Raw genomic sequence first — 22,898 nt, forward strand, 5'->3', positions numbered from 1 at the left:
TGTGCAGCTCCTTGCTCAGGGGCTGCATTCCCATGGGCACAACACACAGCACAGCTCCACTCACTGGAAAACAAACCCCATGAAAGTGAAACCTGGCACCTTTTGAGAGGACTTGTGCCCCTCTCTTGGTCAGCTCAGAGAACTTCATCAGAACTCTCTGCCCAGTGGGCAACTGTGGTTTGTATTCGTGCCATTTTACCAACTTTTTCCATTTTACAGAATCACAGAATCATCACAATTGGAGAAGACCTCTGATATCAACAAGTCCAGCTGTCAACATCCCCCTGAATAAAATACAAGTACCAGTATCTCTGCCACCCCCAGGCCATGTCCTGAGGTGCCCATCCCAACACCTAACCACTCTCTCAGTGAAGAAATTCTTCCTTATATCTATTCCAAACCTCCCTGGTGCAGCTTCAGACCATTTCCTCTGCTCCTGTCACTGCTCACTTGAGAGCAGAGCCCAGCACCCACCTCCCTGCAGCCTTTCAGGGAGTTGCAGAGAGCAGTGAGGTCTCGTCTCAGCCTCCTCTCCTCCAAACTGAACATTCCCAACTCATTCCCAGTTTATCATTTCCCAATTTATCATATCATTATTTCCCAATTTAACCTTTTGAGGGCCACTACTTATCCAGATCCCACTCCCCTGTGCTTATCTCCAGATCCAGAGGTATCTTCCCTGCACATCCTGTGTTGGTTACCTGGTTCCTAAGCACAGAATATTCCCGTATTATCTGGAAAAGAACAGATGCTCAGTGCAGTTCTAGCTAAAAGCACCAGGAAAGCATCAGCCAAGGCCTGGGAATTTCCTCCTATTAGTGACAGGCAGTTCCCTTCCAAGCCTGTGACCTACAGAGTGCTGAATCTGGTCACATCATGTTATGCCTCATTATGGCCCTGATCTAAAGTCTATTGGAGTCAATAGAAATATTCCTCTTGGCTTCAATGAGTATTCGATTGGACCCATGTGTGAAGCTGAAAATGCAAGAGAATCCATTTCTGCTGCAGACAGGAATCTGGCACTGGTAATTCTCCTCTCTATCCCAAGGAAATGAATGCACTGCCTCTGCTGTCGAGCCCACCCTGCCGTGTATCCTTCATCCCAAGGTTTTTCCCCTGTAGAGGCATGAATCCCACCCGCAGGATGTCAGTCTGCCAGCCCTAGGCCTGTCCCTGTCTGCTCCCATGGGGATTTCCTGCACCCACCCGGGTGCCCCTGGCTCACATCTGCTTCCCAAGGTTTCATAGACCTCTCAAGCCCATCTAGACCCCATCTCCAGGATGTCTCCATCCATGTTTTAAGTGGCCATACCATGGGCTTGGCCAGCCCTGGGTGGCTTCCCAAGGAGCTGGGATTGGTCCCCATGGTCCATGATGGGACTCTCTGCAGTGCAGAGGGGTTTGCTCCACACAGACAGCTCCTCCAGCTCCTCCAGCTCCTCCAGCTCCTCCAGCTGGATGTTTCTAATGGGAGAGCTGCTGGGAACTGCCCTGCTCTCTGCAGCAGCTCTGTGCATCACAAGGATGTGGTGTGAGCTTCAGTTCTGTATAAAATATGGATTGTGGGTGCAGTGACCACGAATGGTGGAGCTCTGCCTGTGACAGGGGCTGGGTGGGAGAATGGTGTCCACCTCAGGACAATGCTAGATCAGGCAGGAAAAAGCCACTCCTTGTGTCCTCAGCTTTGCATTTTGAATGCCAGCTGTGCAAGGAACATGGGCAGCCATCCCCAAGGGCAGAGCCAAGAGCAGGGGGAGCCTGCAGACACCAAGGGGATTGGAGAGAAGAAGCTGCTGCCCATCCAGGAGGCAGAGCTGTGATGGTTTTCCTTCTCTGGGACCTGAAGAGTGAGTGATGTTCAAGCTGTGGGCTTTGCAAGAGCTGGGGGGCTGGTAGAACCCCATCAGAACAATGCAGTGGTGGTGGAGCAAACACCACAATCTGTGTCCAGAAACACTCCAAAACAGTTTTCCATGAGCATTTTCAGCCAGAGCAAATCAATCAGACGCTGTTTAAAAAGATATTAGTACAAAAGGGCATAAAGATGAAGGAAAGTAATTAATTTTATCAGTGGATCCATGTTTACAGAAAGCTTCTATCAGGGGCCATGTCAGCCAGCATGCTCCTGGGGTTCTGTCTGCACACCCTGGTTACTGCTCCACAACCTACAGTCACAGACCACAGAATGGTTTGGGTTGGAAAGAACCCCAAAGCTCACCCAGTCCCAGCCCCCTGCCATGGTCAGGGACCCCTCCCCCAGCCCAGGGTGCTCCAAGCCCCATCCAACCTTCAGCACTGCCAGGGATGGGGCAGCCACAGCTTCTGGGGGCACCCTGGGGCTCAGCACCCTCACCCCAAAGGATTTCTCCTCTCCATCTCCCCTCTCCCAGCTCCAAACCCTTCCCCCTCGCAGGGTCCCATCCCTCCAGGCCCTTGTCCCAAGTCCCTCCCCAGCTTTCCTGGAGCCCCTTCAGGACCTGGAAGCTGCTCTGAGGTCTCCCTAGAGCCTATTTTTTTATTTATTTGCACAGCTCATGGGCAGGTCCCACACATCTCCTGCAGAGTCCACAGCTCTGGGCACGGGATGGGGCACATCCAGGAGGAGGATCTCCCCAGGTACTGCCCCATACAACACTTATTACACAAACCCACCACAGGACCCCTGCCTCAGGCCATGCACACCATGGGCACTGCCTCTGGAGAAGGGAATGGCTTGTATTTTATTTTATTTTATTTTATTTTATTTTATTTTATTTTATTTTATTTTATTTTTCTGTTGCAGCCCAGCAGTTGCCCCTTCCCTTGGCATTACCTGAGCCCCTGCCCAAGGACTCCCCCTGGGCCTCCCTGTGGAAGGCACAGCTCACAGGAGATGAGAAAACTCAGAGGATGTTTTAAGGTGAGAAATAGCTCCTGAGCCTCCACTGTACACTGAGGGAAACATTGAAGGTGGAAAAGAAAAGGAAATGGTGTGGAAGGACTCAAAGCTGTGGTGAGCAATCACTGCCCATCAGCACATCTGCCTGCTCAGGGGACACCTCTCACCAGGCAAGCCAAGGTGATGTCCAGAGAACACATCAGGAGGGCTCTGGGGTGCAAATACCCCATCCCCCAGATCACAGTTCTCCATGGCCATGGGAATGTCCCCAGTGCATCAGCCAGGAGGAGGAGGAGAGCAACAGAAGAGGGAGGAAAAGGAACATCCTTGTCCAGAGAACAACAGCTCCTCCAGTAAAATATCCAGAGCCACCCTCAGGTGAACAGCCCAGAGGCATCAGCAGCTCCTATAGACTTCTCCTCACATCATCCCTATGGGGAGGAGCACCTTTTCCTGATTTTCCTCTACAGAAATAGCTCAGGCTCCCAGACATCCCCTGCTGACTTGGCCCTCACAACACAGTTCTGGGTTCAGCATCGAGTGGGACAGCCAGATTGAGGGGCAGGTCCTGATTTACTACACCTAACGCCAGGGTTAACTCTGTTTTTTCAGTCCACCTCATCCTTGTTCTCAGTATCTTCTCTTGGGGTCCAGACAGCTTCTCCAGTGAAGCATCAGGACAGCTTTGATGGACCCTCCCAAAGAGGTAAAACCTGACTGCTTTGGTAAGGGGTGAGCTCACCCCAGAACCAGTCACACAGACCACATGCAGTGGTGGCAAAGTTATGCAGCAGAACCCAACCCCAAAGAGCCACCTCTGGGGCATTCAGCCACGGCCCAGCCTCACAAAAGAAAGCAGCAAAGCTCCAACCTATACAAAACCAAAACTCCACTTGTAATTAAGCTGTAAAAATGCCCAAGCAGAGCAGTTCTGCTAAGCATCCTCTGCACACCAGAACAGCACGTTTCTCAGCTTCTTGTCAGAACAGGCAGAGAGTGGCCTGACAGCCAGTTCTGGTCACCCAGGGATATCCCTGTTCCACCAAAAGCAGAGCATCCATGTCTGACAATCAGCATAACACCCCAGCAACATCCTCATCCAATTCTCCCAATCCTCCTATCAAACAAGTAAGATTTATCTCTGGTAAGGATTCACTCACTGCTGGGTTGTCTCCCAGAGCCACAGCTCTGCATGACTCGGAGGTTTCAGAACACAGAATAAACGAACTTCTTCCATCACTGCTCTCCTTGTAATGACTTTTTTTTGGCATGTAAAGCTTCCCCGGGGGTCAGAGCTGACACCACACCGCTTCCAAGTGACCAGGAGGAAAAGGCTCACTGCCAGAGCTGGAGCAGTGCCGGTCCTCTCCAGCATCATCCCTGTTCAGATGGGACAGCCACCATCTAGTGGTACGTGGAGGCCATTTCACCTTCCAGAGACACCACCTCTGCCGAACGAGGTTTGGTTCGGTTTGGTTCGGTTCGGTTTGGTTTGTTTAAAAGAAAGAAAAACAAAACACCACAAAACAAAACCTGAAATTGACCTCAGCATCTGCCCCATCTTTCTTCCAGATCGAGCTCAGATCTGCAGAGTTCCTCCATCAACACAAGCCAAGGAGACCCCAAAACCAGCTGAAGCTGATGAAAAACAAACAGCTCTAAGAATGAAATAGCAGATCACAGATGTGAGCTTAAAGGCAAGAAGAGTTTCTAGTCTAGGGTATGACTTCCAGCATTAAGTAATTTATCAAAATATTTATACCAATGCATATTTCTCAGCCAGAGACATAATGGTATATACCACCAGGAGACAATCTCCAGTGGCCTTCCACTCAGATTCCTCCAAGGGAAATCAGTGTTTGCAGTTTGAGAGTCCATCCAGCCTGCTAAAAAGCAGGTCTGATATTAGGGAAACTGAAGATTAATGGTCAGACACATCATTAAGAAGCAAGCTACACCCCTCCTGATGTGACAGCAGCAGCATATGCATTTCCACCTTCCCCTCAGCAGCAAAACTAAAGGCTGATCCTCTGGAAGAACACAGACACACAGGTCATTAATTGTTTTGGTTTGGTTTTGGTTTTGTTTTTTTGCATATTCTTCTGTATTGCACCTGCAAAACTGAACTTCCCCAGAATTAGTGCCAAGTCCTTCTCAAACACACTGCTAATCTGGAGGTGCAACTAATTTAGCTTCAGATACTAATTGGGTGTTTCTCTCAGCAAATGGCCAATTACATGCCTAATAAGCCATTTCTGGACACAAAAATCTAATTTGTGTGCAGAATCACACTAACTGTGAACCAAAATTAGTCACTGAACTTTGCAAGTCTTCTCCTTGTTACCTGCACAGCCTGCTCTTGATCTAACAAAAGCACCAGAAGCTGTGACGCCCTTTAAGGACTCATTTGATCTAACTGGCTCAGAACAGGTGTAATTTCATACCCAAACACTTCCTAATGTTTACACAATGAGTGTTTTCCTTTTTTTTTTTTGTTTTTTTTCAGTCTTTCAGGCTAGCCTGCATTCAGCTGGCCATGCCAGGGAGAGTGGAGAGAGTTCTCAGAGACTCTGGGAAGTGTTTGGTGATGTCCACCAAGCAGACCTCTGCCAACAGAAAGCACATCTGGAAGATACTGAATGTTTGCTGGTAGTACCTGCTCTGGTTTGATGGGCTCAGTGGTTGTGAAGATGTCAGAATAATGTTGCCTCTCGAAGACTCTGTCCAAGACTTCTAGCTGCTGCTGGGTGAAGAGGTCTCCTCGCATCTGCTTCCGGAGAAAATCTCTGCCTGGGAGAGAATGGCCATTTGGTACTGGAGATTCCTGAATGCCTTTCAAGAAAGAAAGAAGACAGAGAGTGAGCAGGCATAGCACTGATGAGACCAGCAGAGGAGAGTCCCATTTTATCTCTTGAACAGAGGTGGGTACCAGCCTGGGGACACCATGAGGACTCTGAGGCTATCAGCAAGACACTTGCTGCCAGTAGATGCTCTGACCAAGCTCCCATTGACCAACCCTCAACACAATTTACCATCAGTGATGTCACACATTAATTAAAGGCAGGACAGAGGGTAATGGTGACATCTTTACAGCCACCACTTTTACACCAACACCCAAGAACCTGTCTGGCTCATGGTCTGGATGCAGGAGGACGCAGGAGGACAAATGCAACATCCGATGCTACAGGCAACTTGCCCTCCCCTGGCACCGCAATTTCTGTTGCTGTTTCTTAAGCTTTTTGATATGAGGAAGGGCTCCCAAGCACATTCTTCTCCCTTTCCTCTCTGGCAGACATTTTTAACAGAAGTCCAGAGGTTTGAAAAATGTCTAGGTGGGCAGTTCAGGGGCTTGTTTCAGTTTGCTCTTTGCAGATTCACGGTGGTTTTCTACTTTTCCTTCACCTGTCAGTGCTAGAAATGTATCTTCCCTGCACAGAAAGCTGAGGTCTGCAGTATTCCCAGGACTCGAGAAGGTGGAACTCCAAAAACAACAGTAAATATCAGATTTCCTCTCCAGATGGCAACACTGCACAAGACAGAGGGAGGAAACATTTTAAAAATAGAACCTCGCTGCCAAGGGAGTTTTTGAGGAGCTGAATTCAAATGCATCCTTAACCAGAAGAGTTTCCTGAGTGCTGCAGTCTCACTGTCCAACAGAGGTAACGTCACTCAGTCTGCTCCAGCTTGTTGGTGGCAGGCAGAGAGGCAGACAGGGTTATTCACAAAGGAATGCTGATTTTAGGTCATCCTTCAGCGGGGATGGATTTTGCAGGAAGCAAAAGTGTATCCAGAAACCCAGGAGGCTCTAAGATAGGTCTGAAACGGGCCAGCTGACACACAGAAATACTTCCTCAGCCCAGGCTGCTCTCTGTAACACCCTGTTTGATGTCAGCAGCTAGTGCTGGATGCTTCCTTCTGAATTTTACTTCAGTGATGTAAAGCAAAATCACGTATACGATGTTGGGTTTTGTGGAGTGTGAGGATACGTTTGTTCCACACAGGAAAAAAAGAACCAAAACCCTGACCCTGTCCCCTGATTAGAAAATCTAAGCATGTGTACTGAGCAGTGAACAAAATGCAAAGGGAAATAAGGGAACAGTGTATCTTTAAGTCCCATTTTTTGTGGGATTTTTTTATTTGTTTGTTTTGTTTTGTTTTGTTATGCCATTCTAAATCAAATACCTAATAGACCTAGTGCTGGGTTTAGTCAACCATGGCTTATAAAATTAAAATTCTGGTTGCTAGCTGCATGGTAGCAAAAGGCCAGGGAGACCCCATCTTCAGAGCATGGAAACGCTGGCTTTACATTTCAGGTTAAACTAATGTTATTCACCATTTGGCATCAAAGTGAAAGCTGTGTGCAGTTCTAGCCTGAAGGGTGTGAAAAGAGGGAGTGAAAAGATTCAAGAGCATCCAGTGCTGTTGGGAGAGGAGAGGGGAACCACCTGCACCCAGCTCTCCATCATTAGGAGCCCAAAAGTTCTGGAAGGTCTTCAGGATGCATTTGGCTGTTAGACATTATATAAATGTGAGATAATTACCATTAGCATTAAGCATTGTTTGAGTACACTCGAGTATCTTCGATAATTAAAGTACTGTTGGCAGGTTTGGAACACTTGGGCTTATAAATAGGCTCCAGGGAGTGGTAAAAACATTTTTCATATAATCAATGCCTCCACCTAGGAGGGTTACGTTTTGTTGACAGTAGCACTACGTGTGTACCTACCCACCCTGCAGAAACAATTAGTTCCCAGCCCAACAGCATCCTTCCAGAAATACCAATGAAGAGCATAGATGTAGCACCCTCCTCAGAGCAGGAAAATGGGCATTGCTCTCAGATGTGGGGGACTGGGACCGGGACACATCCTGGCTCTGCTCTCACCACGGGGCAGATCCATCACTGCTGACTCCAAGCTGCCCCAGGAGATGGTTTCACACCAAAGTCTGAGCTCTCTTGTGAGCACAGGGTGGGCTCACATCTCACGAGAAGGTTTTGCACCACACACCACAGCAGCCCAGGAGGAGCCAGGCACAGAGCTGCTCTGCCTCCAAGCAGAGGCACCATGCATGGCCTTGCTGCCAAACGCTGCCTAAACTGTCTGGATTTCATCCACAAACACTGTGTCCCCACTGACTGAGGGCAAGTTATTTTCTGGGTGCCTAAGCAAACGGCAAGAGCAATTTAAATCTCTGTAAATTGTGATCTCACTTTTGGTTGGTTGGTTTTTTGTTGGGTTTTTTTTTGGCATAGGTTCATGGTTGGGTATGTGTCTGTGACATGTTTACTGAAACAGCAGGACCGTATTTAGAATTGCTAAGTATGCCTAAAATAGATTTTGAGCAATACTCACCAGGAAACTCACTCAATTTAAAACAGCTTCTTGCTTATACGTTTCTAAAATAAGCAGAACAAGTGACCTTAGGCCCTATCTTCACTGAACACCAGAGAATGTTTAAAAGCTGCAGTATTAGGAAAAAAGGGTTAGACCAATGCCACCTTGCCTTTCTTCATTCAGAGCGGGACAACAGCCCAATTTAGTTATAAAATGTGACTGTGAATGGCACAGGACAGACCCTCCCCTGTCCCCTGGCCTCTGCTTGAGGGTCTCAGCCCAGTGGTGGTGGCTGAGAAACTGGTGCCAAATTCAGCTGGGATAATATTCCCACTATTATCAGTGATAATGATGTTCCATGAAGTGCACACCTCTGTGCACATCTGCCTGATGCAATGCTACAGAAAAAGAGAATCCTTTGGCTTCAGGTTTTCCAGTTATTGTTTTGTTTTGCTTTGTTTTGTTTTTGAACAATGTGGCTTTACAGGGTTAATTAAGGAAGAAAATAGCTAGTACCATGAGCAGCCCATATTCATAAAGGACATGGTTTCTGTCTCTAATTTGCACTGTCCAACTTCATTACCTGGTATCATACCTAATTACTCCACCTTATAGGGAAACGCAGGCTAATTAGGAAGGATGTTATTCACCACATTTAAAACATTATGAAGCAAATGAAATATTACCAGGAGGCAAAAAGGTGATTTGTTCCCTTGTAGCATGCCTGTAAATTAGTCCAGAGAAGATAAAGACTTTGCTCAGTTGCCATTGTTTTAAACACAAACTGAATTTTTGTGGCACCTTTTCAGGATGGTGTGTGCTTGGCAGCCAGCAGCCTCATGCTCTTCCCAGTGAGATGCCACTTTTGGGACTGCACACAGGGTGAGAGATTTTTACATTCACACTAGCTGAGTTTTCTAAGCACTGTTATTTATTTTTTCCAAAGGACAGTGTCACTAAAAAGAAGCTTTATATTTTGAAGTATATATAGCTGATCATCGCGCAAATATTTTCAGGAGAAATCACTATATTTCACAAAGATGGGTATGGGCTGCACCGTATATCAAAGTGAGAAACAGGGGAAAAAAAAGATAAATCATCAGAGATCCAAAAATACTTTTCATTTGGAGAAGATATCAGGCCATTTCGATGGCACTGATGGAGTCTCTGCTCTGTCTCCATTACCCACTGAAGGCAGCCGGAGCCAGGAGCTGACTGCGCTAGATTATATTCCCTATAAGATGGTCACCAATATATATATATATGATCTTCAACCTCTATTGATTGACCAATTTCACAAGCAAAGACTGGTGAAATGAAGCTGAAATGAACATCATGCTTTAACTCATTGAACCCATCAGGCCTGAGTTAATCTCACTGCCCACTGTCTCTGATAGAATTCAATTGATCAATCATGTTTCAGTGATAGTACCATTTCAGTGGCTTATTGCTTCTTCATTTCAAGGCTTGACCTGTTAGATACACTTGGGCCAGCTCTGCTCCTCCTGGAGACACAGACACCAGCTGACAGCATCACATTGTCCTGCCTACAGCTTGGAAAAACGAGGTGGGGAAGGTTGTTGCTGAACACTCCCACCTTTGCATTCTGTTTTTATGGGTATTTTACTGATTTCTCCATGGGGATGGTGGGAGGACATCAGCAGCCCAAGTGCCTCAAGCCCCTGCCCTCTGCTCTGTCCCTGTCACCTCCAGCCCCACACTTGGACCAGAAGGGGAAACCTGGGTTCTGTGGCAGGTCCAATATCTGTCCCTGGGCAGACATTGCCCAGAACATCTGGAGCCTGAAGGGGCTCCAGGAAAGCTGGGGAGGGACTTGGGACAAGGGCCTGGAGGGATGGGACCCTGCGAGGGGGAAGGGTTTGGAGCTGGGAGAGGGGAGATGGAGAGGAGAAATCCTTTGGGGTGAGGGTGCTGAGCCCCAGGTTGCCCCCAGAAGCTGTGGCTGCCCCATCCCTGGCAGTGCTGAAGGTTGGATGGGGCTTGGAGCACCCTGGGCTGGGGGAGGGGCCCCTGACCATGGTGGGGGGGTAGGATCTTGATGAAATTTAGGGTCTCTTCAAGCCCAAACCAGTCTGGGATGCTGTGACAAAAAGCCATGACAATTTAGAGAAAAACTGACTTTTTTCCTTATCTTTTTTTGTAAGCCATGTGCAGCAGCAAGCTATGGAGATGTGCACTTTATTTCATGTACTCCCAGCTCAAGGTGTGTTTCCAAAGGGCTGCTACAAGCTCATTGAAACTATTTCAACATAGTTTGTACCTAATTACAGACCATGATTTCATGCATCCTTTCATTTTTTCTTGCAAAACATAATTTTAGGTATGCTTGGGTGATGATGATGATGATGATGAGAAACTGGGCTCTGCAGATCCTTGGAAATACCAAAGTGGCCTCTGGACACAGCCAGCTGGGAGAGGATTTACAGCTCTGAAAACATGCTGGGAGATGAAAATCTGCCAGCCAAAGGCAAAGTGGCAGGAGAGGGAGATGAAGTTCAACAGGTTGATGCAAATAGGAGCAGGCACCCAGTGTCACTTCGGGACACTGCTTATCCTGTGGAGAGGAATCCAGCAGATGCAGGAGCAGATTTCAGGAAGTTTGTGCATGGGGAACAGAGAGCACTGCACATCCTGCACCAGCTGCAGGAACCTGGTGGAGGTTTCCAGGCTCTGCCCACACCCAGGAACTGGTATCTGGTGGCAAAAACACCAGGAATGTCTTTGCCAAGGTCAGCACAACCTCACCTGTCCACACAAGCTTAAAACAGCACAGTGGGAGTCCTCAGCTCCCACCTAAGTGCTCAAACACTTCCCAAAGCACCACCTGGAGACGATGAAAGTTCTGAGCAGCAGAACATGCCAGGGGCAGCTTCAGCCTGGGAGGAGAGGAGGCTGAGAGGAGACCCCACTGCAGCTCCCTGAAAGGCTGCAGGGAGGTGGGCTCTGCTCTCAAGTGAGCAGTGACAGGAGCAGAGGAAATGGTCTGAAGCTGCACCAGGGAGGTTTAGAATAGATATAAGGAAGAATTTCTTTACTGAGAGAGTGGTTAGGTGTTGGGATGGGCTGCCCAGGGAGGTGGTGGGGTCACCATCCCTTGGGGTACTTAAAGCCAGTGTGGAAGGGACACTTCAGGATGGGACACTCACAACTCCATCATCTTCAGTAAGTCATGGGTAACAGGAGAGGTGCCTGAGGACTGGAGAATAGCAAATGTCACTCCAGTCTACAAGAAGGGCAAGAAGGAAGACCCGGGTAACTATAGACCGGTCAGCCTCACCTCCATCCCTGGAAAGGTGATGGAACAACTTGTTCTTGTCACTATCTCCAGGCATATCAAGGACATGGGGGTCATCAAGAGCAGTCAGCATGGTTTTATCAAGGGTAAATCATGTCTGACTAACCTCATAGCCTTCTATGAGGAAATTACTAGGTGGATAGATGATGGAAGAGCGGTAGATGTGGTTTATCTTGATTTCAGTAAAGCATTTGACACCGTCTCTCACAGCATCCTTGTAGATAAGTTGACCGAGTATGGGTTTGGTGATCAGGTAGTGAGGTGGATCAGGAACTGGTTGAAAGGAAGGAGTCAGAGAGTTGTAGTCAATGGGGCAGAATCTGGTTGGAGGTGTGTGACTAGTGGAGTCCCTCAGGGGTCGGTACTGGGACCGGTGTTGTTCAATATCTTCATCAACGACTTGGATGAGGGTATAGAATGTACCCTCAGCAAGTTTGCTGATGACACTAAGCTGGGAGGAGTGGCTGACACACCAGAAGGCTGTGCTGCCATTCAGAGAGACTTAGACAGGCTAGAGAGTTGGGCAGAGAGAAACATGATGAAATTCAACAAGGGGAAGTGTAGAGTTTTGCATTTGGGGAAGAACAACACGATGGCCCAGTATAGGTTGGGGGCTGACCTGCTGGGGAGCAGTGTAGGTGAAAGAGACCTGGGGGTCCTGGTGGACAAGAGGATGACCATGAGCCAGCAATGTGCCCTTGTGGCCAAGAAGGCCAATGGCATCCTGGGGTGCATTAGAAAGGGTGTGGTTAGTAGGTCAAGAGAGGTTCTCCTCCCCCTCTATTCTGCATTGGTGAGGCCACACCTGGAGTATTGTGTCCAGTTCTGGGCCCCTCAGTTCAAGAAGGACAGGGAAGTGCTTGAAAGAGTCCAGCGCAGAGCTACTAAGATGATGAAGGGAGTGGAACATCTCCCTTATGAGGAAAGGCTGAGGGAGCTGGGTCTCTTTAGTTTGGAGAAAAGGAGACTGAGGGGTGACCTCATCAATGTGTTCAAATATGTAAGGGGTGAGTGTCAGGGAGATGGAGTTAGGCTTTTCTCAGTGGTGACCAGTGATAGGACAAGGGGTAATGGGTGTAAATTGGAGCACAGGAGGTTCAAGTTGAATATCCAGAAAAATTTTTTACAGTAAGGGTGACAGAGCCCTGGAACAGGCTGCCCAGGGGGGTCGTGGAGTCTCCTTCACTGGAGACATTCAAAACCCGTCTGGACACGTTCCTGCACGATGTACTCTAGGTGGCCCTGCTCTGGCAGGGGGGGTTGGACTAGATGATCTTTCGAGGTCCCTTCCAACCCCTAGGATTCTATGATTCTATGATTCTATGAATACAGATATAGATAAATACAGCTTATTTATTTCACTGGGGGGAGGAATGTTGACTGCTGGACATGGTGATCTTAGAGGTCTTTTCCAGCCATGACAATCCCATGTTTCTGTGGATTTATGATGTGCACAGGAGGGAGAGGGAAAGCCAGTGGTGGGTGCAGGTCCCTCCACCAAAGCTCTGCACCATCCAGTCCACACCTTCCATCCACTCATCCACATCTGGTGCTCACAAAAAGCTGTTAATGCCTGTAGGCTTTTCTTGTCTACCAATTACATAAAGCCTGACTTCACAGAGTCTGAACTGTGGTTTCGAGCCTGCACAGCTGCATGATGTTGTTTCATCTAAATCTCCAGTAATTCAAGCACTCGATTCAAAATTCCAGTTACACCAGCCAGCAAAAGAGCAAAATTTAATCGACTATTTCATAAAGATTTGTGGTTACAACATAGTCTATATAGAGAGAGACTGCATTTTATATATATTATTATTATATATGTAGACTGTATTATATATATGTATTTTATATATTATATATATATTTTGGTACTTAGTCAGGCATTACACTGTGGTATCAACTACAGCAGCAAGTTTTGTACATTGAACCTAAAGGGCTTTAAAATTTGGGGGAAAATGCTTTCACCCTGTAAATTCAGATTTTTATCTCACAGTACAGAGACTTCCAAATGAAAATTTTCTGAGCCAAAGGTCTAGTTTGAGAACATAGAAACTGGGATGTGTACCCTACTTCCACATCTATAGACGTGTTTTTTTAATAGAAACAATACATAAGCCCATATCTGATCACAAAGAATCCACAATTGATTCAAAAACGCTTAAGAAAGGACTTAATCTGTTCAGGACAGCTTGGACAAGGACAGTGAAGGAGGAAATATATTTTAGATTGCTCTTTCTAATTCTAATTGAAATTCTAATTCTAATGTCTAGAATTCAACTAAAAAAAGTCAAGAGAAAAACAGAGCAAAGGAACTACTGAATTGTCAGGCCATGCCTGGAACACTGAGTTCAGTTTTGGGTCTAAAAAAAAGATGTGGACAGGGCTGGAAAGGATCCAGAGAAAGGCCAAGGAGATGAGCAAAGGACTGAGAATCCTGCTCAAGGAAAGGCTGAGAGAATTTGGTTTGTTCAGAAAAAGAGAAGAAGGAGAAAATAATGCTCAGAGAAGATCTCCTCCCCATGGCCCAGTGCCTGAGGAGCAGCTGAGGTGCAAAGAAGATGGGGACTGCCTCTTCACAGGGGGTCACAGGAGCAGATGGGGGGTGATGGGCACAAGTGAATCCTGGGGAGATTCCCACTGGACACCAGAGTAGAGTTTTGCACCCTGAGAACCATCAGCCCTGGGAATGATCTCCCCAGGGAAGCAGTGGATTCCCCAGCACTGGATATTTGTAGGATCCAGATGCTGGGTGCTGGGCTGTCTTGTCTAGACTGTGTTTTTTCCAGGGAAACCTGGACCAGATGACCCTTGAGGTCCCCCCAGCCTGGTGTTCTGTGATCCTATGGAAAAGGCCATCAATGACCCAACAAAACCAACATCTTCCTCTGTGTGTTTGTGTTTTATGGCTCTGCCCTAAACGTTCAATGCACCAGACATGGAACTAAATTGATCAGCCAAGATTTTACTTTTAAGGAAAAACAGCATATCTTTTTGCTAATTACTGCAATTAATTAGTGTCATCTAAACATTAATTATTTATCCTGCAGTAAGCTCAGCAATCTACAGAACAACTCCCTTGACACTGTGCTTATCACATGGATGCCCTTACGAAGCAAGCAGGGGAGAATCCTGGGGCATGTATTTCTGTATTTCATGTATCCCTGGTGTTTCAAAACCTGCTTCAGTTCAGAGGGAGGGTGGGAAGGTCACTTTTTTGGGTCTGAATCATGGGGATTGTGCCTACCATCTCTCAAGCAGGGTGAGAGCAGCTTCAGCTGAGACAAACACACTGGGAACTTCCCCAACACTTCTGCCCTCTGAGACACACTTCCTAAGACCACTTAGGAAATCCTCTCCCATCTATAGGGACAACCCCACCAGGAAAAATGAAAATTAATAAAGAAATAAAGAAATAAATTAATTAATTAATAACATGAGAAGCAGAGGGAGACAGACAGAGCTGAGCAAATAATTTTTGAAGACTGATGTATCTGACTGTTCCCTCTGTTCCTGACAGCTGTCTGTTGGCAAACCAGTGCTTCCTACAACTCAGGAAAGGTGGCCTGAGAACTAACAAAACCTGCAGCAACAGGGAAATTCTTCAGGTTTTGTCTTCCACAGGCAAACACGGGTAGATTCAAAGTAAATCTTTTTAGGCCAGCAGGGATCATTTCTGAAGAACTGCATGACACAAAGGCCCTACTGGGGAAAATCCTGAATGAGTCAAGGGAACCCATGCTGAAACTGTCAATTGAGATTTATTTTAGCTATCCAGCTCAAAATTGGTTTAGTGTTTAAGTATAAAGTAATAAAATACAGAAACACAGAACCACAGAATCGTTCTGGTTGGAAAAGACCTTTGATATTATCCAGGTCCAACCATTGCCCTAGCACTGCCAAGGCCAACATTAAAGGTTTAGCAAACTCAAGGAGGTGTTTATTATCATTTTTCATTACTTCAGTTCTCCACCTCTCTTCTTAACTTCATTCCCTTTGGGAAGGAAGCAAGCATGCTCACCATGCACACTGCACAGTTTTCCTTCCTCCCAGGGGTATACACTTTCTTCTCAAGAACTCTTCCCAAGGCTCTGCAGAGCCACAAGCACCTCCCCAAGCCCCAGGTAGTGCCAGCATGATGGAACAAGGCAAGGCTCAGGAAAGTGATGGGTTTGCACCATTCTGCTTTGGGGACAAATCTTTGAAAGCGACTTTTTTTTTTTTTTTGGAAAATAAAAGAAATAAAACTTGTAATGTGTGAAGCTACCCAATTCCACCATTGTCTCCTCCAGTGCCAACCATCATCCCCACACAGTGCTGGCCACCACCCCCTCTAGAACCAGCCATCCTCCCCCTGAGCAGCAGCCATCATCCCATCACCACCAGGCATCATCCCCTCCAGCACCAGGCTCCTGCACCTCCCCAACACACCCTCAGTTGTTCTCAGAGGTCCTCTGGAAAACCCATCCATCAGTCAGGGTCTGAGGGTCTCTCTCTCCATCATCAGTGAGGGTCTCTCTCTACCCCAGCAGCTGCAGGCTGGAGCAGCATCCCCAGCCCACCCCTCACTGCCCACCCTCAGGACACGGTCAGACCCCACCAATGTCACACTGAGTTTATTTGTGCTCCCTCCTGCAGCCCTGGGGGACAGCAACCCACGAGGGGGGTGTTTTTATCCTATAACCTCAATTTACTGATGGGCTTCCCGCCGCCAAACATCAATTAAATTGCAAATGCCTGCTGAAGCTTGTTTTCTGCCTCTTTCTCCCCATTTTCCTTCCTTACTCCTTTCTCTCCCCTTCTTTTTCTTAAAGAGAGAGAGACAGAGAGAGCCCTGTGTTCCAACATAATTTAATTTATTTCCCTTTCCATATCTCAAAGGAAAATCTATATCTCCCCCTGGAAGGCCATTTGCCCTCAGTTATTGGGATCTGAGGTATCACAGCTCTGGGCAATTTGTTTCAAGTGACTATCAGCATTCCATCAGGGCTCCCTGGGACCTCTGCCACCTCACCTCACCATACCTGGTACTGACATTTAAGGCTGGGTTCTGACAGCTGCCAGCACACACCCCTGGGAACCTTTTGGTTCTCATTCTCCCATCCCAACGAGACCCCCAAACACGACCCCAAAACATCCTGCACCACAAGCAGTGGCCATGTCCCTCCTGCCAGCTGTGACCCCCCGCAGCACCAGAGGGGTCCCCTGAGGACAGGGGGACACCAGAGGGCACCAGCTGCCACCCTCACCAGGGCTGCTGGCAGCATGCAGCAAGGCCTCTCCAGCCCCTGCTGCCTCAGTTTCCCCTCTGGATGCAGTAAGAGATCTTCTGCTCATCACCCATCACCTCCAGAGCACACAGAAATTCTCTTGCCCCTGAGGGAAAGGCAGGGGTGCTTGCTCTGGGACAGCCCACTGCCAGGCCAGTGGAAGAATTATTGTTGATTCACCACCAAGTGAGTTATTGATAATCAAACACCAGGCTGGAGGCACCTCAAGGATCACCTGGTCCAGCCTTCCTTGGCAAAAGCACAGCCTAGACAAGATGGCCCAGCGCCCTCTCTAAGAATGGTTATTTATTGTTTTTGTTAAAAATAATAATAATAATAATTTATTAATTGTAGTTTTGTTGCTGTTGCTATTATTTGTTATCTGCTGTTGTTGTTATGATCATGGTGGTGATTATTATGATTACGGTTATTGTTGTTGTTGTTGTTTTTATTATCATTATTATGATCATTGTCAGAGTGCTGGCAGCCACTTCCAGAGCCAGGCTTTGGGCAGAAGATGTGTGGCTTTAGCTAAGGCTGACTTAAAAACCCAGGCCCATGTTTTTGGCAAGAGAAGGAGCTCTGAGGAGCACCCCTGTGTGCATGAGCATCCCTAGAGCCATCCCCACACACAGCTCCTGCAGGCACCCACCTGCCCCTACACACAGATGCTTCCATCTCCCAGCAGCAGGGCCAGCAGGGAAGTGATCCAGTGTCCTTAAGGACATGGCTTGTCACAGGATGATGGACTGCATGAGTCTGGAGGTCTCTTCCAACCTAAACACCCTGGGATTCTGGGATTCTCCCTCTCTGCTCTGCTCTGGTGAGACCCCACCTGGAGTACTGTGTCCAGTTCTGGAACCCCTGTTACAGGAAGGACATGGAGGTGCTGGAGCATGTCCAGAGAAGGATGATAAGAGGGCTGGAGCACCCCTCCTGCTAAGACAGGCTGAGAGAGTGAGGGTTATTCAGTCTGGAGAGGAGAAAGCTCTGAGGAGACCTTACTGAGGCCTTTCAGTATCTGAAGGGGACTACAGGAAAACTGGGGAGGGACTTTTTAGGATGTCAGGAAGTGATAGAACATGGGGGAATGGATTCAAACTGGAGGAGGGGAGATTTGGATTGGAAGTTAGGAAGAAGTTCTTCACCGTGAGGGTGGTGAGACCCTGGCACAGGTTGCCCAGGGAGGTGGTGGAAGCCCCATCCATCCCTGGAAGTTTTTAAGGCTTGGATGGGGCTCTGAGCAACCTGAGCTGGTGGGAGGTGTCCCTGCCCATGGCAGGGGGGTAAAGATCCCTTCCAACCCTGAGAATTATGTGGTTCTAGTTCTGTGATTCTATGTCAAGATGCTCATGAAAGAACAAAACCCTCCAAGGGTTCCAGGGGAGAGCTGTGATCCCCAGCACTGGTGATTTCTGATGGGTCCATCCAGGGGCTGATGGAGGCAGTGGGATGGTCAGGGAGGCACCACTGGGCAGGTTTCTCAGCAGAAGGATCCAGAATCAATTCTGTGGTAAGGGGCTCAATGTGACCAGTTTACCAGCTCAGCCCAGGCACCAGGAACCAAACTCAAGCAGCACCATTTACCTCTTATCTTTCTGTAAATACCAGAGGCAAGGAGGGCCATGGGACAGCACAGAGGCAAACAATTTTTTTGGCCTGTTTTTTGTCCCCAAGGTGGCTGGTGGTGTGAGGCCATGCTGGAGCTCACAGTTTCACACACTGAAGCCAAGACACTGACTTGATGGGTCCTTCACAGCATCCCAGGAGGGATTGTACCTTGGGAACTCACCCTGGGGGGACAAGGCTGTGGAAGGATGACCTGCCCAAAGAAGGGGGGCCAAGAGGTCCCAGAGGTTTACTCTGGTTTCACACACCAGACACTAACTTCTTGGGGAACCACGGACAGATTTCTCAGCATCCCCAGACTCTGACCTGCCCCTTCAAAGCAAATTGGCCCACCAAGGTGCTGTGGTGGCCAAACCACTAGGCATGAAACAGCTCTGAAAGAAGCAGCACATGGGAGTAGGAGTGGGTTTCAAATTGAAAACCCAAAGCTACATACCTAGACAGTTACAAAAAAAAAATAAATTCCTTGGATTCAAGGAATCCCATCCCAGACCACCCATGCCAGGCCTTAGCGACCCAGCACACTGCCAGCCATGGCCATGATGGATGGGGACCATTCTTCATCCCTCTGACCAGGACTGGGCAGGAGAAGACAGGCTCTGCTGTGTCACCAAACCTCACTCTGCCAGCCATGCCACCTCCCACATCGTCCACCATGGGGGCAAACCTGGGTGAGAACAGGCAGAGAACTCTCGAGGAAGCAACTGGGAGCCCGAGGATGCAGAGAAGGAAAAACCCACCACAGGACTACTTCCTATTAGTCGACTTACAAGGGGGAAAAAAAAAAGAAAAGGAAAAAAAAAAGAAGAAGAAAAAAAAAGTCAGGCACTGTCAAGCATGAAATCTTGTTGGGACAATAGAGATGGAATTGCCACTGCTGACAGCAATGTTTACATGGGCATCATGCGCCGCGCAGCATGAAACCAGCAGCCCCACCTGGCTATGTGAGCTGTAACACGAGGCAGAAACGTCCCACCTGGGACAGGTAGGAACTGTACCACCAAAAACAACCCACTCAGGTGTAAAATGGGCTGTGGGAGGAGGGGAAGGAGTGCAGAGGAGCCCCGCTGGCAGGGCAGGGCTGCAAAGCCATCTCCAGCCACAGCACAAGAACTGCTGTGAGCTGGGCAGATGGGTGGATGGATGGATGGATGGATGGATGGATGGATGGATGGATGGAGAGTCTGGGGGCTTCCCCTTGCTGAGGGAGCAGGAACAAGCCCACCCCAGGCTATGAGGCTCCTCCAGACCCACAGCATCACTGGAGGTAGCACAGGGGATGCTGCAGCAGCTGCCTGGTCCCAGGAACATGTCCTGAGCCTCACATCAGACCATAGAGCAAGATGTTGGGAGGATCTCAGCTTTTAAAAGCCTCCAGCTCAAAACCCAGAAGCTGAAAGGAATGCCAGCCCTGCCACAGCTGCTCCTGATGACAGACACAGAGACCTGACACACACAAACATCTACAGGAAATTTTTATCCCAAGGAGAGGGAAACCAGAAGGAATACCTGGATGACAAAGTCCAGCAGCAGTTGCTCAGAGTTAGACGGGAGGGCTTGGTCAAGCATGCTTGGTCAATACAAGATGCTCTGGTGCCTTCACCTGAAAGGCTTCAACCACCTTCAGTGTGCACACCAGTGCACCAGGTGTCTCACAACTTCTCCTGTGGGGCTGTGTCAGAAGGAGATGTACCCCAAACACCAAACCTGCTCACACCAGCTCCATCAGGCAGAACCCAGTGTCTGACCAGTGTCTGCCACCACCTCCAGAGCTAAGCTCTGCCATGCAAGAAATCCACCACTCAACCAGAGCTGTTCTCCCAGATGCCTCCTCACTGCAAGTCTGCTTTCCAGATTGCATTCCTCACTTTTTTCTCTAGAAGTTGAAGTGCCCTGTGTATAGTACCTGGAAGAACACCCTTCCCACGGTGACATCTCCATCCCCACAGGAGCAGCATCCCTACTCGCCTGCTCTGCTGTCCAGCATCCCTGGAGTTCAGCCCTAGAAGGACACCTTTTCTCCAGCTCTCTGCTTCTTTGTAAGATGCTGGAGACCACGATGACAGGACTGCAGAAGTTCCTGAAGAAGCAGCAGCCACAGATTCTCACCCAGCCTGTGACCAAAGCCATGCAGAGAGCGGCAGACGTTTCACTGCTTCACACCCAGCACTCCAGGGATGCAGTTTTATGAAGATGAAGTGTCCATGTGGTCAGAAAGCTGTCGTGTTTTGCCACTGTTAAGTCCCTGACAGATTTCCAATACCCTGACCTCCACTGCAGACATCTCTTTTGCCATGCTGCAAAGAAGTCAGATCAGTGCCTGGCTGACAGGAGATTTTACCTGGAATTCCCTCCTGCGTGGGGCCCGGGGAGGCAGCTCAGCTCCAGATCCTTGGTTTCCAACATCCACCTGCAAGGTGGAACTGCAGCACTGAAGGAAAATCATCCTCCTGCTAGAGCAATAACCTTGAGGCCATTACCATAAGTACACTTTAACCACAAACACCTCTCAACAGACTCTTGGAGGAGATAAAACGAGGAAAAGCCACACTCAAGATTTCTCCAGGCATCAGCCAGAAGGAAAGATGCTGGGCTGCTCTTGGAAGTCCAAGCACTTCGACTGCTCTTCCCATCAACCCTGCAGTCACAGGCATGGGTGGTGACTGCCCCAAAAGTGAGGACACCCAGAAAGCAAGGACAGGGTCCTGCAGGCACCTCCAGGTACAGGCTGACCTCCAGAGATAGGGGTTATGAAGAGAAGAGAGAAAGCAAAGTCCATGGCTCTGAAACTGCCTCTGAGGAACAGCTTTGGCACAGTTGCTCCAGGGTCATCAGCAAGGGTGCTGGGATCACCTCTGTCATGACAGCAGAGCAGTTGTGGCAGAGACAAACCTCAGAGCTCCTGGGGCAGCTGCCCAGAGGTACAGGCACAAAAGGAGCCTGGCTGAACAGGAGCTGAAAATCATCTTCATGTGGCAGTCCAACAAAGCACAAGTGGAACACTTCATCTCTCAGGCAGGCAGGGACACCACATCTCTGGATTTTCCCATTTTTCTTCTTTTTCCAGCTGCAAAAGTCTGCTCATGCCAAAAAAAAAAAAAAAAAAAAAAAAAAAAAAAGGAACACTTCCAGGGGTGGGGATTGCAGAATTCGGTCACTACTGTGCATCCACCTCTAGCAGTGAATAATCCTCAGTGCAAAGACAGGACACAAGGGCCATAATAGACAGAAACTGAAAAGGAGACAACATCCAAGGCACCTCCATTTGATTTTGCAACATCTGCTTCCCAGGAACTTGCTGATTGGCAACAACAGCAATAATAGCTGCAACTCCAGCTCCTCCCAAAGCTCCAGCAGAAAAAGTAATTTCCCAGCATCACTCAGGATTTCAGCAACTTGTCATTCCATCCAGAAAAATAATTCTGACTTTACAATCCCAGCCAGGCTGGAATCAGATCTGGCACCAACTGCACCCACCGCAGATTTCAGCTCCAGCACCAAATCTGGATTTTGTGCCACCAGGCAGATGAGCCACTGGTACCCACAGCAGAGCCTGGGTCACTTTCCCCTGGGATGAGGAGCAGATTGGGGGGTGGGACACAGACCCCATCCCAGGAAGGGCCCATGGGACAAGGTGATGGGAAAGCTGACACCATCCCCAAGCTGACACTCCTCAGAGCTTCCTCTCCTCTGGATGCTAACAATTCCTCCTTAAAATCAGAATTATTCCTCTTGCTCATGACATTTCTCTTTCATTTTACATTAGTGTTTCCAGCAAATGCCCATCATAACTTCCACACCCTGCTTTTCCATAAAATTCCCTTTTCTTTGGAAAATGCTTTCCCACAGCAGAACACTGCCCAGCCCCAGTTCCAGCACCCTCAGGATGATCTGACAAGACATCCTACCCCTGAAATGGGTTTCAGATAAACCTATATGAAGAGGTTATTCACTGAGAAGCATCCAGCTCTCGACAGCTCCTGATGGGAACAGCTGGAGCTACAGCAGGGCTGTAAGGAGAGTGAGAACCCTGGGATTTTCATTAACATAGCTCCAGGAAAATCCCTGCTCTGCCCAAGCTGGTGGAAGGTGGCAGAACTTCACCCCAGAGCTGGAGGAGAGATCTGAAAACAGAGGTCCCAGAGGGACAAATGACAAAGACATTTGACATGTGCAGCAGAGAGCTGGGAAGGGGCAGATGTGCTGGGGGGTTTCCCTGCACCCACCTCTGGGCACCTGAAAAATCCCCTTGGGCCAGCAGAACATCACCAGTGGCCTCCAGACCCCTGGCTGGGCTGAGGTTGGTCCTTCCCCTCCCAGAATTACCACCCTGTCTCCTGGGAATGTATCACTCTCTAACATCACAACACCATGGTTTGTTTCATTTCATTAATTTTTTGTTCATTTTCACTCATTTTAATGTACAGAAGCCCAGAGCACTCCTGCACCATCTCAATGCTGTCCTACCTGGG

General features: G+C 48.4%; 1 protein-coding gene across 7 annotated transcripts in view; it reads right to left on the minus strand.

Moving 5' to 3' along the window:
• PAX5 (paired box 5) overlaps positions 1–22,898 on the minus strand; it is a 109,511-nt gene that overhangs the window by 65,638 nt on the left and 20,975 nt on the right. For all 7 annotated transcript variants that reach the window (XM_030467255.1, XM_030467256.1, XM_030467260.1 and 4 more), the window contains one exon: positions 5,535–5,710. In XM_030467255.1, the coding sequence (XP_030323115.1) occupies positions 5,535–5,710 (176 nt within the window). The remainder of the gene's footprint in view (positions 1–5,534; positions 5,711–22,898) is intronic.

Source organism: Calypte anna, chromosome Z (genome assembly GCF_003957555.1).
Source record: "Calypte anna isolate BGI_N300 chromosome Z, bCalAnn1_v1.p, whole genome shotgun sequence".
NCBI classification, from domain to species: domain Eukaryota; kingdom Metazoa; phylum Chordata; class Aves; order Apodiformes; family Trochilidae; genus Calypte; species Calypte anna.